This window comes from Lotus japonicus, chromosome 5 (assembly GCF_012489685.1).
Source record: "Lotus japonicus ecotype B-129 chromosome 5, LjGifu_v1.2".
Taxonomy (NCBI): domain Eukaryota; kingdom Viridiplantae; phylum Streptophyta; class Magnoliopsida; order Fabales; family Fabaceae; genus Lotus; species Lotus japonicus.
Genome location: NC_080045.1, coordinates 50,899,498 through 50,912,216, shown reverse-complemented (window position 1 = coordinate 50,912,216; position 12,719 = coordinate 50,899,498). Strand labels below are relative to the sequence as shown.

At 37.3% G+C, this 12,719-nt stretch overlaps 2 protein-coding genes across 2 annotated transcripts; both read right to left on the bottom strand.

Moving 5' to 3' along the window:
* Positions 1-685: 685 nt before the first annotated feature.
* LOC130720247 (1-aminocyclopropane-1-carboxylate oxidase homolog 1-like) lies at positions 686-2,383 on the bottom strand. The gene is made up of 3 exons (XM_057570872.1): positions 1,745-2,383; positions 1,226-1,547; positions 686-1,154 (listed from the first exon to the last, which is right to left on the bottom strand). The coding sequence occupies exons 1-3, from the start codon at positions 2,290-2,292 to the stop codon at positions 900-902; spliced, it is 1,125 nt and encodes a 374-aa protein (XP_057426855.1). The 5' UTR covers positions 2,293-2,383; the 3' UTR covers positions 686-899.
* A 3,792-nt stretch (positions 2,384-6,175) lies between these two features.
* On the bottom strand, positions 6,176-11,259 carry LOC130718845 (uncharacterized). Its single transcript, XM_057569472.1, has 9 exons — positions 11,103-11,259; positions 10,818-10,980; positions 10,629-10,722; positions 7,748-7,867; positions 7,581-7,629; positions 7,338-7,437; positions 7,204-7,265; positions 6,974-7,032; positions 6,176-6,493 (listed from the first exon to the last, which is right to left on the bottom strand). Exons 2-9 carry the CDS (start codon positions 10,967-10,969, stop codon positions 6,389-6,391), a joined length of 741 nt encoding a protein of 246 aa, XP_057425455.1. The 5' UTR covers positions 10,970-10,980; positions 11,103-11,259; the 3' UTR covers positions 6,176-6,388.
* Between the last annotated feature and the right edge of the window lie 1,460 nt (positions 11,260-12,719).

Genomic DNA, 12,719 nt, shown 5'->3' with positions numbered 1-12,719 from the left:
AACCATTTAAGCCTTTATTTATCAATTTTCTTAATCCAGTAGCCTTGTAACCAATGCAAACTTCTCAATAGCGACCATAATCGCCTGATTAAAGAATCGTTACGTTGATTTTTCTAACTGACCCGCACGACTACCTACTCCTTAATTTATTTGTAAAACAACAGATTGTACAATTTGCAACCTTTTGAACTTGCATCATTCATAGAACACTTGCTTCTCACTTCAATTCATCAAGTTTGGATCTTCCTTAGTTGGATACATGAGCATATGCAAACCTCCAAAAAACTTGATCAACTCTTGGCTTTACATCAGTACTCTATGCTTCTTGTGGTGTTTGGTACTTTCACATTTTTTGTTGGAGAGCAGTGTGACAAATAAACTGCATATGAAACAGCTTACGCCTAGAATTCCAGGGCTAAAACAAGAATCCCAGTTATTTATACTTGTTGAAAATATAAAGCTACTTTATATCGTCTAATAACTTATACTTTAAATAAGTGCTTGATTAAAGTTGCCAAACAGTGAGATCCTACCAATGAGAAACCTTACCTAAGGCCTAAGGTCTAATCTTCAATCCTGAGTACCCTCACATACGTAACAATCTTACTATTTCCTGAGGAATTCTTTACACATTTTAGAATCAAGTTTACTTGGTTTCTGTCCAGGAAATGATGTAGTAAATCTATATTAAGAACAGAGCAATTCTTGCATGAAATGTTCTCTGTCAAATATCATACAATACAACCAATAAAATACACAAGGCAACAGAATATTGGGTTACCTCAATTGGTCTGACAAACAACAACACAAACATTGAAAGAGCTATGTTTTCACAAGAACAGTGCTTACAAAGCTAAAGTAGAAGATTATTCTGCAGTAGTTCTGAACATACTGCTACCTCAACACCTGAAATCCTCAAGTGGAGGGGTGCTTGTGGCAAGCCCTTTTGAATGGTAATGGGCAACATAATCTCTCACAGTTGTTTCCTTGTATAGAGGAGGATTCTCTTCAGACAGCAACTCCTTTATGGGGCCATAAACCCGATTACATGGTTGAAAATGAGTGCTGAAGAAACATGCTACTGATATCCTTGGACCTACCTTGTTTGCTAAAACTCTGTGCCTTGCACTCTTGAATTTATCATTAGAAATAAGCTGCATCACCAAAACAAAAAATATTAACATTTTGAGACATTTTGATAATGCTACAAATTATTAGTACTTGCCTGGAGAATGTCTCCAAGATTAATAACTAAAGCTCCATCCACAGGCTTCACATCAACCCATTGATTTTGGTAAAGAACTTGAAGACCACCAATATGATCTTGAAGAAGGATAGTGAAGAAATCAGGGTCAGAGTGTTCTGTGGTTCCAATTGTTCTATCAGGTTCAGGGCATGCTGGGTAGTAGTGACAGACCAAGGAATGTCCTTTATCACATTCCATTTCTTCCAGGTGTTTGGGTTTAAGCCCCAGAGCCTCTGATAGCAACTCCAACAAGGTAAGTCCCAACCTCTTAACATGATCTGAGTAGAGAAATGTGATATCCCTGTAACAACAGTATCAAGAGCATCCCATGTTACTTTCTAAATTTACATCGACATATCAAGTCACATGTTTCCAATGATTATAGGTTTGGAAATCCTTTCTTTTTCTAGGTGACAAGTAAAATAACACTATTATATTATATATTGGTTTAAGGAATGAATTATAATTTAACAAACAAACAAATCTGATTGAGCTTACCTGCAAATTGAAGGCAATTCTTCAGGTTCTGGAGGGTCTGGAGCCATGGTACAAAAGAAACTATCTCTCCAGTTTGCTACCTTTGACTGATACAAGTCAAAGTTACTATTGAATCTCATTTTCTTTGAAAAATCACGGTTGAAAAACTCCTTTTTCACATCAAGTGGCTGTTCATGAAATCTGCAGACTCCTTCAATCATCTCATGAAGGATTTCCTTTGGGATCCCATGATTCACAACCTGAAAAAAACCACATGTTTCAGAGGCTACCTGAACCTTTTTAACTATATCTTTCCGCTCAGCAACATGTCCTTGCAGGTTTTCAAGGTCTATGATCGGAATCTGGAAGTGGGAGTGAGTGGAAGGAGATGCTGATGTTTTGCTGCCATCAGTTGGTGGTGCAATGAAAATCTGAGGGATTGTTGTGATGCCAGCATCAACTAGTCCCTTCACACCAGCTTTAGTGTCATCAAAAGCCTTTAACTGTTGTTCTTGTTCACGTTTCGATTCATCGTGAGCTGAATTCTGTTGTAGATGAGTATGCATCATTTTCTACTTCTGCAGAGCTCTCTGTTTTGCAACTTGGAATTCTTACAAGATAATCGGATAATTTGTGGATGCATGACACCTAAGAGATATATCAGATATGTTGTGGCGGCTGTAATTATTAGAGTTATGATAGGTTCACACCTTACTTTATCTTCCATATCATTTTCACCACATTTTACTTCTTATGTTTCTTATTCTATCACACCGTCAATGAATAATGTTATGTACACACCTCTTTGAGAGGTGGAAAGAGATGTAAGGAAGAGAGATAGGAAAAAAAGAAAAAGTAAGAGAGAGAAAGTATGAGATGTGATAGATGATTAGAGGAGAGAGATTGAAATAAAAAGTGGTGGAAATAGAGTGTTTAAAGAATGAGGTGTGTATATATCATTACTGCACCGTCAATCATTTTCTCTCTTATATATATATATATATATATATCTATCTATCTATCTGATCTCTATCAAGTATAGATGGAGGAGTGTGAATAAATTAAATTTTATTTTTGGTAACATGGAGGGGCAAGGCCCCGAAAGCGAAAACACGCTAGACTATATGAGCATCAAGTGAGGCCATTACCTCATCCATGTCCTTTACAAGAAAGCTACGACACTCCGCTAAAGGGAAGTGCAACAATTGAGTTCCAAAACCAAACACATGTCCTGATTTAGCTAGGCAATCCACCACTAAGTTGGTCCCTCGAAGCGTATATTGAAAGCGAACTTCCAACTGTGGTGTGATACGAAGTGTTTGCATTGTTTGTTTGTATCATTGTATGTATTCTTATGTTCAAATATTCCCACATTCTCCCGTATAATTTTTTTTTTTGAAAGTCCAGTTGTATTCAAAAGGAGGAAGAAACCTCTGAAACATTAGTTGGATCAATTGTGTGGTACCAGGGGGATTGGTTAACCTCCACATATTGTCCTTAAAATTAAGGCTTAAATAAGCTTTTGGTCCCTAACCTTTACCAAATGCTTGGTTTTCGTCCCTCGCCGGAGCAAATGTGGGTTTTAGTCCCTAACCTTTGCCAAAAGATTTTGTTTTCATCCCTCCGGAGCTCTAGGTCAACACCGGAGCTCCGGTGACCCATGTGGCATGGCCACGTGAGATTGATGAGCTGATGTGGAATTTATTTTTTCATTTAAATTAAAAAACCTAATTAATTTATAAAAAATAATTTTTTTTAAATTCTAAAATATAAAAAAATATAAACTTACTTATCTCAATTAAGTCATCAATATCTAATCCTCCTCCATGTTCATCTCCAATGAATCAACAACACAAATTCTGGAATTTAAACAAGGTCAGAGTAAGGAAGGGAAGACAGTGTTGTACTTGGTCTTTGAGTACATGGATACCGATCTCAAGAAATTCATTCACACTTTCCGTCAAACTGGACAAAATGTCCCACCCAAAACCGTCAAAAGCTTGATGCGCCAACTTTGTAAGGGCGTTGCTTTCTGCCATGGCCATGGAATCTTGCACAGGGACTTGAAGCCTCACAATCTCTTGATGGATCGAAAAACTAAAATGCTTAAAATAGCCTCCGACAACCCAGATCTGGTAGGAGAAGAAGGATTTGTTTGGTGGTGGTTGAGGGTGGTGTCGTGGTGGTTCGATTATGGCAGATCTAGTGGTGGTGGTGGTGAGAGAGAATAAAAACCTAAGAAATCAAAGAGCAGAACAGAGAAGAAGAGACTGTGTTGAAAAAGATGGAGGAGGACTGTGTTGATGGTGAAGACGGTGGAGACTTGATGGTGAACACGGTGGAGACTTGAAGCCTTTCCCTTTGCTTGAAAAATTCAACCCAAAACCTGTGATGAAATGGAGTTTGAAGATGAAGAGATTGAAATTGGGGGTTTGAAGGTGGGGTTTTATTATTTAATTTGGAGTTATCAGAGAAAAGGGATGAGAGGGGAGGATTAAGGATGAATGGGGAGATGAAGATGAAGATGAAGAAATTTTTTCAGATCTAATGAATGAAGAAAGTGTGATTCTTCCAATTAAATTGATTTGTTCCAGATCTAATGATTTTTTTAGGTAATGATTCGTTATTTATTTTTTATAAATTAATTAGGTTTTTTAATTTAAATAAAAAATAAATTTCACGTCAGCTCATCAATCCCACGTGGCCATGCCACATGGGCCACCGGAGCTCCGGCGTTGACCCAGAGCTCCGGAGGGATGAAAACCAAATCTTATGGCAAATGTTAGGGACTAAAACCCACCTTTGCTCCGGCAAAGGACGAAAACCAAGCATTTGGTAAAGGTTAGGGACCAAAAACTTATTTAAGCCTAAAATCAAAAGTCATATGGGCTAGAAAATCAGCTACTGCATTTGCTGTTCTACAGCAATGTATTACATCAAGATTCCTAAAAGGAGGATAGGGATTTTGTCTTGGACTTACATCAATGATAGTTTCTTTATAAAAATATCAAATTTTTATATCACTTTTATTAATATTTCCAATCATATAATGACACATGTATAATGATTGAATGAAGAACTTGATGGAAATAATTTAAGGAACTTAATAGAAGGGAAAATACACTGAGGTGGGTGAATCGTTCCTGGTGGTGCACAGAGGGGAGGACATGGTTGGAGGAGGAGAGGAGAAGTGGTGGTGGTCAGTGGCGGAGGCAAGGGGGTGCCTACATATCCCATGGCACCACCCAAAATTTTACAATTCCCTTTAAAAGACAAATTAGATTATTAAGTATTAATTCATTCACACTTTATTTTCTTTTCCATCTTATTTGTATTCACATTCTCTTTTTTTCCTATTTCTATCACACTCTTTTTTCTATATATGTTTTTCTATTTTATTATGGTCCCCCTCAACTGGAAAGTCTGCCTCTGTCACTGGCGGCGGTGGTTGGTTAGGATGACATTGAGAGAAATAGGGAGGGAGGGTGGGATCTAAATTGTCCAAAATAACCTTTGATACACACGTGGACCAAAATGTAAATGGTCCACCATAGTGGGCACCAAATATTATATATTATATTCTCTCATTTATCTAATTTTAGCTACTGGGGAGCGGAAGAGGGTTAGCAATGGTTGTGATATTCGAATTTGGGAGGATAACTAGTTGCCACAACAGTGGAGTTTCGGGGTTTCAGAGTGTGGTCTCTTAAGCCAACTTGTTTGGAGCAATCTCATGTCTTTGGTCTCATCAATAGGAACGACGTGTGCTCGAAAGATGGTGAGGTTGTAGCTGTTGTGGCCTCAAAAGATGATGTTGATCCTAGCCCTGAAGTGGCGGAGGCGTTTGCAATCAAGAAAGGGATGTCTATCAGTCTACGCCATCAACAGAAAGATCCAACACAACTCTTACCTATACCTTTTTGTTTTTTAATATATCGGAAAGATAAATTACACCCTTCAGGGATTAATCCTTGGATCTCCCTCACCCAACTCACATGTTCCCTAACTCTTACCACTTCTGCTATTATTTACTCAAATATTTTACCTTTCATATTTTAATGAAAATTCCACTTTACGGTTAAAAAAATCTAATTTTAGCTATCAAGTTACTCGAGTACCCAGCATTAGATTCTCCTCCAAACTATTATTTATCAAATTACCAGTTTTATTTCACCTTATATTTCTCATTAGAATAGAATATAGAATAACAAAAGAATCTTGTTCCATGTTAAGAGCGGATTAAAATCATAATGACATAAAATGTGAAAATATAGAATGTTCTTAGTGAGAGTATTAAAGTGTGTCTTTAAAAGAATAGATTCTGTTGCTAGCATTTCTCAAAAATTTATAGCTACATTAGGCCTTCAAACATATCTCAGGGGAAGTCTTCATGCTTCTTGTGGTTATGGGCATTATGATTATGAGAAATAGAGTGAATAATTTGAGTTCTGGTTTCCACAAAAGCGTGACAACTTTTTATAATTAAATTAAAAGGTGTTCAGGTTCAAGATTACACTCATTGTCTCTACAGTCTACATGATCTTCAATATCTGGTAAAGCTCCAACAGCAACAATAGAATGCAAAAGTTTATCTTTCTATCGCGTAGACCAAAAACAGTGTATCTTTCTAACGCAAGCAGTTAAAAACAGCTTCCATAACATTGTTTAATTGATGAGTTTCTTCAACACAGCTTCAGCACGCTGCTCGAAATTTGGTAATGCCCATTCATGCTGCGTTATGTCAAGATTGTCTTTCTCAGCACTTAGACCCTGAAAATAAGATTAGAAAAAAGAAGAGTCAGATATGGGAATTGCTTTGAAAATCAAGTTCATTCAAAATCAATTTTGCAAACTTCAATCCAAATATCACTATATTTGTATCTGTCAAAATTAAAGACGAAACTGCAAAGCTAAGGTGAAGTGCACCCTACCCTCACCTTGTACATCTAATCCCGATGAGAATAGTCAAATTCTCAGACTATTCTCTTACCCTTTTCTTATACACTTAGTACAGTGCACCTACATTTTGTTTCTGTGTTAAGAGAGTTCAAGTTTGCCTGACTTTCACCATTAGTGAAAAACTAGTCATATACTACGCCAGCTCTTGAAAGTTTTTACTTGTGGCATGGCCGGAACAGCAAAACAGGGGATGGGGGGGGGGGGGTCAACTAATCATGGAATGGAATCAAATTTGATTTTCATCGATTAATCATCAAATATATGACTACAGTAAAGAACTAGTATTTGTACCTTTGAAGGATCAAATCCAAATCCACCCATTTGCATCATTCTTTGTGTATCATCTACAGCTGCATAAAAAACAACACACATAATTTCTGACTGTTGTCTATCCAAGTCCCCAGTTATAAAGGAATAATAGACAAAATACTGAAAAGTAGTAAAATTCGTATTCATGAAATTGATAAGATAATTAAAAATAGGCATATAAATACTCAACTTTCAAGTCATTAAATACTAACCATTTTCTTCTCCCAAGATGAGACTAAACAATCCTCTTAATCCAAACAGATTGAGGAAGTACCTGAAATGCAATCTTGACAGTTAAACCTGAGTAAGAGGGAAACAAGTAGAGATCCATGAAAAAGAAGATTACCAAGAGCGACTGCTGACATAGCTAACATCTACTGTGCTAAGGTCTATTCCATTCTGTAACATTGACCTAAACCTCTGTGTAAGTGGAAAGGGTATCTTGGCTGCAAGATAGTTTTAAAAGAAAAAAAAAGAGGTAAATAATATAAGGAATCCAAGTACAGATATTGAAGAATATGAATCCATGCAAAGATGAAATATGCTAATCACCCGGTAAGTAACAAGGAAAGCAAGTGTAAAGAAATACCTGCCACAAATCCAGAAAAGAAGAAGTTCACCCAAGCAAAAGTAAGAGTCTGTCCAATTAGGGTAGACAACACTAGTTAGTAAGGCATCTCATAATAGGTCCAATAACAAGGACTATGATCCAAAATCTAATGCCAAGTACTGTCAAACAAACACTAATTTCATCACCTGAGGAATGATCATTGAAAGGTTTTTCTTCATCATATCCATGGCCATGTTTGGATCAGAGAACATCTGTGCTTGTGGATTCTGGGCTTGGCCCTTTGGAACAAACAACAGACCTTTTTCCTTCAATGAAAATAGACAAAGCATTAGTTCACTGTTGAAATGGATAGGTAAGTAATCAATTAATCATGTAAGATACTACAAAAAGCTCATCATAGACTTCTGATGAGTTTAGAGCTGTTGTAAAAAAGTCAAATGTGAAATCTATTCTATAAGTACAGTGCAGAGTACTTTTGGTTCACATTAGCAGTCAACGTTTACACTTAGCAAATAGCAGCAACTGCTTTCCATTAGATTCGGTTGGAGTAGTTGGCATTCTGTTGAAGTTAGTTCTGCCTGATAGCTGCTTGAACAGAAAGCTAGATCAGGCCTCATATATACTCACATGTAACCCTAATCTGTTTAGATAACAAATTACACATTTCTCAGAAACACACACTGTCTAGATTCTTAACATGGTATCTACAGCAATCTCTTAATCCAATTATGACTTCCCTCTCTTAGTCACAGGGCATTTGTCCTACAGTTACAGTTCCGCTTGGCGGACTAAGTTCAATCTTCTGTTAATCTAACCCAGAACAATCTCTTAGCCCCATCTCTTGCTAAAAATTTGGTCAATGTACATAAATTTACTCGTGATAATTCAGTCTATTTGGAATTTCACCCTTCTACTTGCTTTGTCGAATCATAGGCTACCAATCATAATTTGCTTACAGGCTGCGTAGGAAAGGATGGATTCTAAATCTTTCCCAACCTATTGTCTCTGTCAACCTTCAACATCCAACCCTTATGTTCAGGCAAGGATGTTCTATGGTCACCACATCCTTAGGTGCCATCCAACTGTAAATACTAAATACTGCAGTTTCCAATACTATTGTGAGCAATACTATACCCGTATCTCCCACTCTAAATACATCTACCATCCCTATATGTTGTAGCATCTACTATTGGACCCCCACAATCTGCTTTTTACAGCATGTATCAAAGTTGAGTAATATTCAAATTTCTAATAAGCATGAGTTTGATTTTTTGTGCATCTTGCTGTATGAGCACGTAAAAAGGGTCAAATCCCTTCAAACTGACACGGAGGGGAATTTTGTTTCTCATCCAACATCTCGCCTCACGGCATCGTTCATCACCTCACTCATCCACACACTCACCATCAGAATAGGGTAGTGGAAAAGGAAGCATAGGCATATAGTTGAAGTTGGTTTAGCTTTACTCTCGTAAGCATCACTCCCACTCAAATTTTGGGATCAGGCAGTACAACTACAAACAGCTGCATTCCTCATTAAATGCATTCCATCTGTCTCATAAATGTGTCATTCCATTTCATACTCTCCACAATCAACTCCCTGCCTATTTAAGGTATTTGGTTGCACTTGCTATCGGTTTATGTGTCCTTAAAATCACCATAAACTTCAGTTTCGATCCTTAAGAGTGTAAAATTCTAAGGTACTCTCCTTTCCACAAGGGTTAAAAATGTCTTACCTTGAATGGTAAACTTACTATTTTTAAAGATTTTGTAATTAATGAATATAAATTCCCCTATATGTACATATCTCAGAACACTGCCTTATCTTAGAACCATCACCCTCCACCTAGCAACCATGTCTCCCTTCCTTTGGGCATAACAAATCCATAACAGTCGGGAAATACATCTTAATGGGTCACTAGTCACTGCTCCTCAGTCACGAATTTCTAGCCCTGGCTTTGTGTCAAGTAGTACAGCAGCTTCATCCTCTTCACCTTCACTCTCTTCTCACTCTAGTCCATCCACCCATCCCAATTCCTCCTATCACAAAATCAATTCATCCTATGGACTAGGTCCAAAATCCAAATATGGTATCGTTGAACCAAAATCCAAATCAATTCATCCTAGACAGCCTACCCTCTTCTTCACAACTAGAACTAACTTAGTTAAGCAAGCCTTCACTTTGCCTAATTGCAATGCAGCAATGCAAGCTGCATTTGATGCTTTAATTGCTAACAATACCTAGTCTCTATTATCTTTACAAGCCAGCAGGCTCCCTGTTGGATGCAAGTAGGTATTTAGGTTCAAGGAGAGTATGAATGGCACCATTAACAAGTACAGGGCCAGACTAGTGGTCAGGGGATTCCATCAACAAGTTGGCTGTGACTATTTTGGAACATTTTCTCCGGTCACTAAACCAGTAACTGTGAGAATCATCTTTACACTGGTACTCACCAATGACTGGCCTCTTCAACAAATTGATGTGAACAATGTCTTCCTAGAAGAAGATGTCTACATGAGCCAACCACTGGGGTTTGATGCTATTAGAAATTGGAAGGCCTATACTCAAGAGTTGTGGTTTGCACTACCCTTATAAAGGCTATCTATGCTCTATCTCTAGCCAATGCGGGACTTCTAACAGATGCTACTGATAAGCAGCTTGTATGCAAGCTGAACCAAGCCATATAGGGCTGAATGCCCCTCGGGCCTAGTTCTGAACTGTGTTACAAAAAATCAGAAACACAGTTCTAAACTGTGTTACACAGTTCAGAACAAAAAATCACACATTTCTCAGTAACACACGCACGCACTCCCTTTCTCTATATTATTAACAACATCAACCCTTTAAGGATACATAGAAACAAAATTTGAGCACAAACAAGCATAGAAGTCCTTGCCAAGAAACCTCACAAGGCATATAGGTCAATAGCTGAATCAATTACCCCACAAGATAGCCCATCCCCCACAATAACAGACAGTGTAATGAAACTTCAATTTTCTCCCGATCAAGAACCATACAATTACAAATAAGCCTGCTGGCACACTAGAATATAGACTAAGCAAACAAACCTCGTTACAATAATAAACTTTGCGAGCACGAAAAGCCTTTGAGGGAATAAAATTTGCTCCGGTCCGTAAGTTCCGAGCTCTAAGAATCACTTGCCTGTATTATCAACACCACAGCATCAATCCAATATCAAATTAAAAACAAAAACAAAACCAGCTACATATGAATTAAGCTTGAGGTTGAGGAAATACCCTTCTTTAACAATTTTGGCATCAGGGGTTTGGGAAGAGCGCATAAGCTTCGAAACAAAATAACGGAGCACGCCAATGAGAACCATAACCACGGAGAGAGGGATCAGCACCCAGTCTCTGATTGCAGTATCCAGCACCAGATCTTCTGCCATTGATGTAATACCTGCCCATCAAAAATTAGAAACACAGTGAATTTGATTCGATTGTATCTGATTCGATTTCACGAACCGACTGTTGAGGAATTGCGATGCGTGACAAGGAGGAAGATTGAAGAGAATGACTCACCTCTGCGAACCCTAAATTGGGCGATGGAGGAAGGAAAGACCGGGAACTAGGAATGGGAAGCAGGTAGTGGCACACAGCCGGCAACCCCGTTTCAATACGATCCGTTTTCAGAGTTTACTCCTCAAACTTGAATGAAAGCTATGCATATGCCGATTTAATTAGTTAGTAGATAGTTTTACATCATCAATCACGTTTATCTTTAATATTTGTATTTTTAATTTAATTATTCAATTTAGAGAAAAAGGAAGATGCACTGATGGTGTAAAATTTTTTTACACCGTCAACCAATCAGATTACAAGGATGTGTCACGTCAATTAATAAAAAGATAGATTTTCTCACATCCTTAAAATCTGATTGGTTGACGCATAGAAATTAAACTCTTCAATTTATATGCATTAATATAAAAACTTTTACATAATGTACCAAAAAAAAACTTTTACATAGGCTTCAATTATATGTTGACATTTTTTTATTATAATTTAATTTTTTTATGATACGGCCAAATAGTTAATCGTGGTTGAATACTTTATACAATTTTAGTGCATTGCTTATTAAACTTTTGATTTAATTATAAAAAATACTATAATGTATAAATTTGGTGGTGATCAAAGATGAGAGGTAGATCAAATCTCAAAGGTGAAACAAAATAAATCTCTTTGACATTTAAAAAAAAACTCGTTATTAGTTTGTTATTACTAACAAGGGTTCTATCTCCTTAAAAGTTTGATAAGTTTAATACACAATTCAACCTTAATTCCTGTGTCATTTTTATTTATTAATAGCAATCATCTACAAAAATAAACAACAAAATGCAAACAAAGAAAATAGCTAGAATGGTTTCAAGAGGGTCTTGTATCCTCCGGTTGCATCAATCACAATGATCTTCTTTGGGACTGAACGAGAAATTTCCAAGTTGGTTACACAATGCTCGGTTTAATGAATGGAGGACAGAGGTGTATAATAGATCAAGCTAAGCAAAGATCAAAGAGAGAATCTCTTAGCTGAGTAAGAGAAATAAGAGAGAAAATGAATAGTTTGAATATCTTATAATGCGTGTAAACCTTATATACATAGTCTCTAAAACATCATTGTTTTGTTGGTTGTGCTTTTAAGCTCTGTGGTTTTTCACGATAGAAGACTATAAAAACTTCATGATTTGAGACACGATATGTGGGTTTTGTTCATACTTCCTATGAGTTATTGGTTGTGGTCGGGACGAAGTTTTATCGAGCCCCCACAATCGGTGCGAGTTGTTCTCCGTGAACTTCGAAGATCTCAAGCTCATAGGGTAAAGTCAAAGCTTAGGTCTTGAATTTACGTTAGAGTGAATAAGATTTTCCCTTGTCTTTTCTTGTTTTTTTATACGCCCCTTTTGTTGCCTCTTAGGTTGCTAGATTTTATTATGTTTATTGCACAGTAAGTGTGTTAATGGTCAACATAATCATTCCATTGGGTTACCAGTGGCTACTTACATGGTTTGGGGGTTGTTGAGCTTCCACTTAATTATTTGGTCAGTTCACTGTGGTCAGGTCGCTAAGGGCGGTGAGGCGCGATAGGCAAGCCTTCCCCTCGATCAGAAGGTACAGAACCCTTCAAGCCTTCATACATGTGCTTAT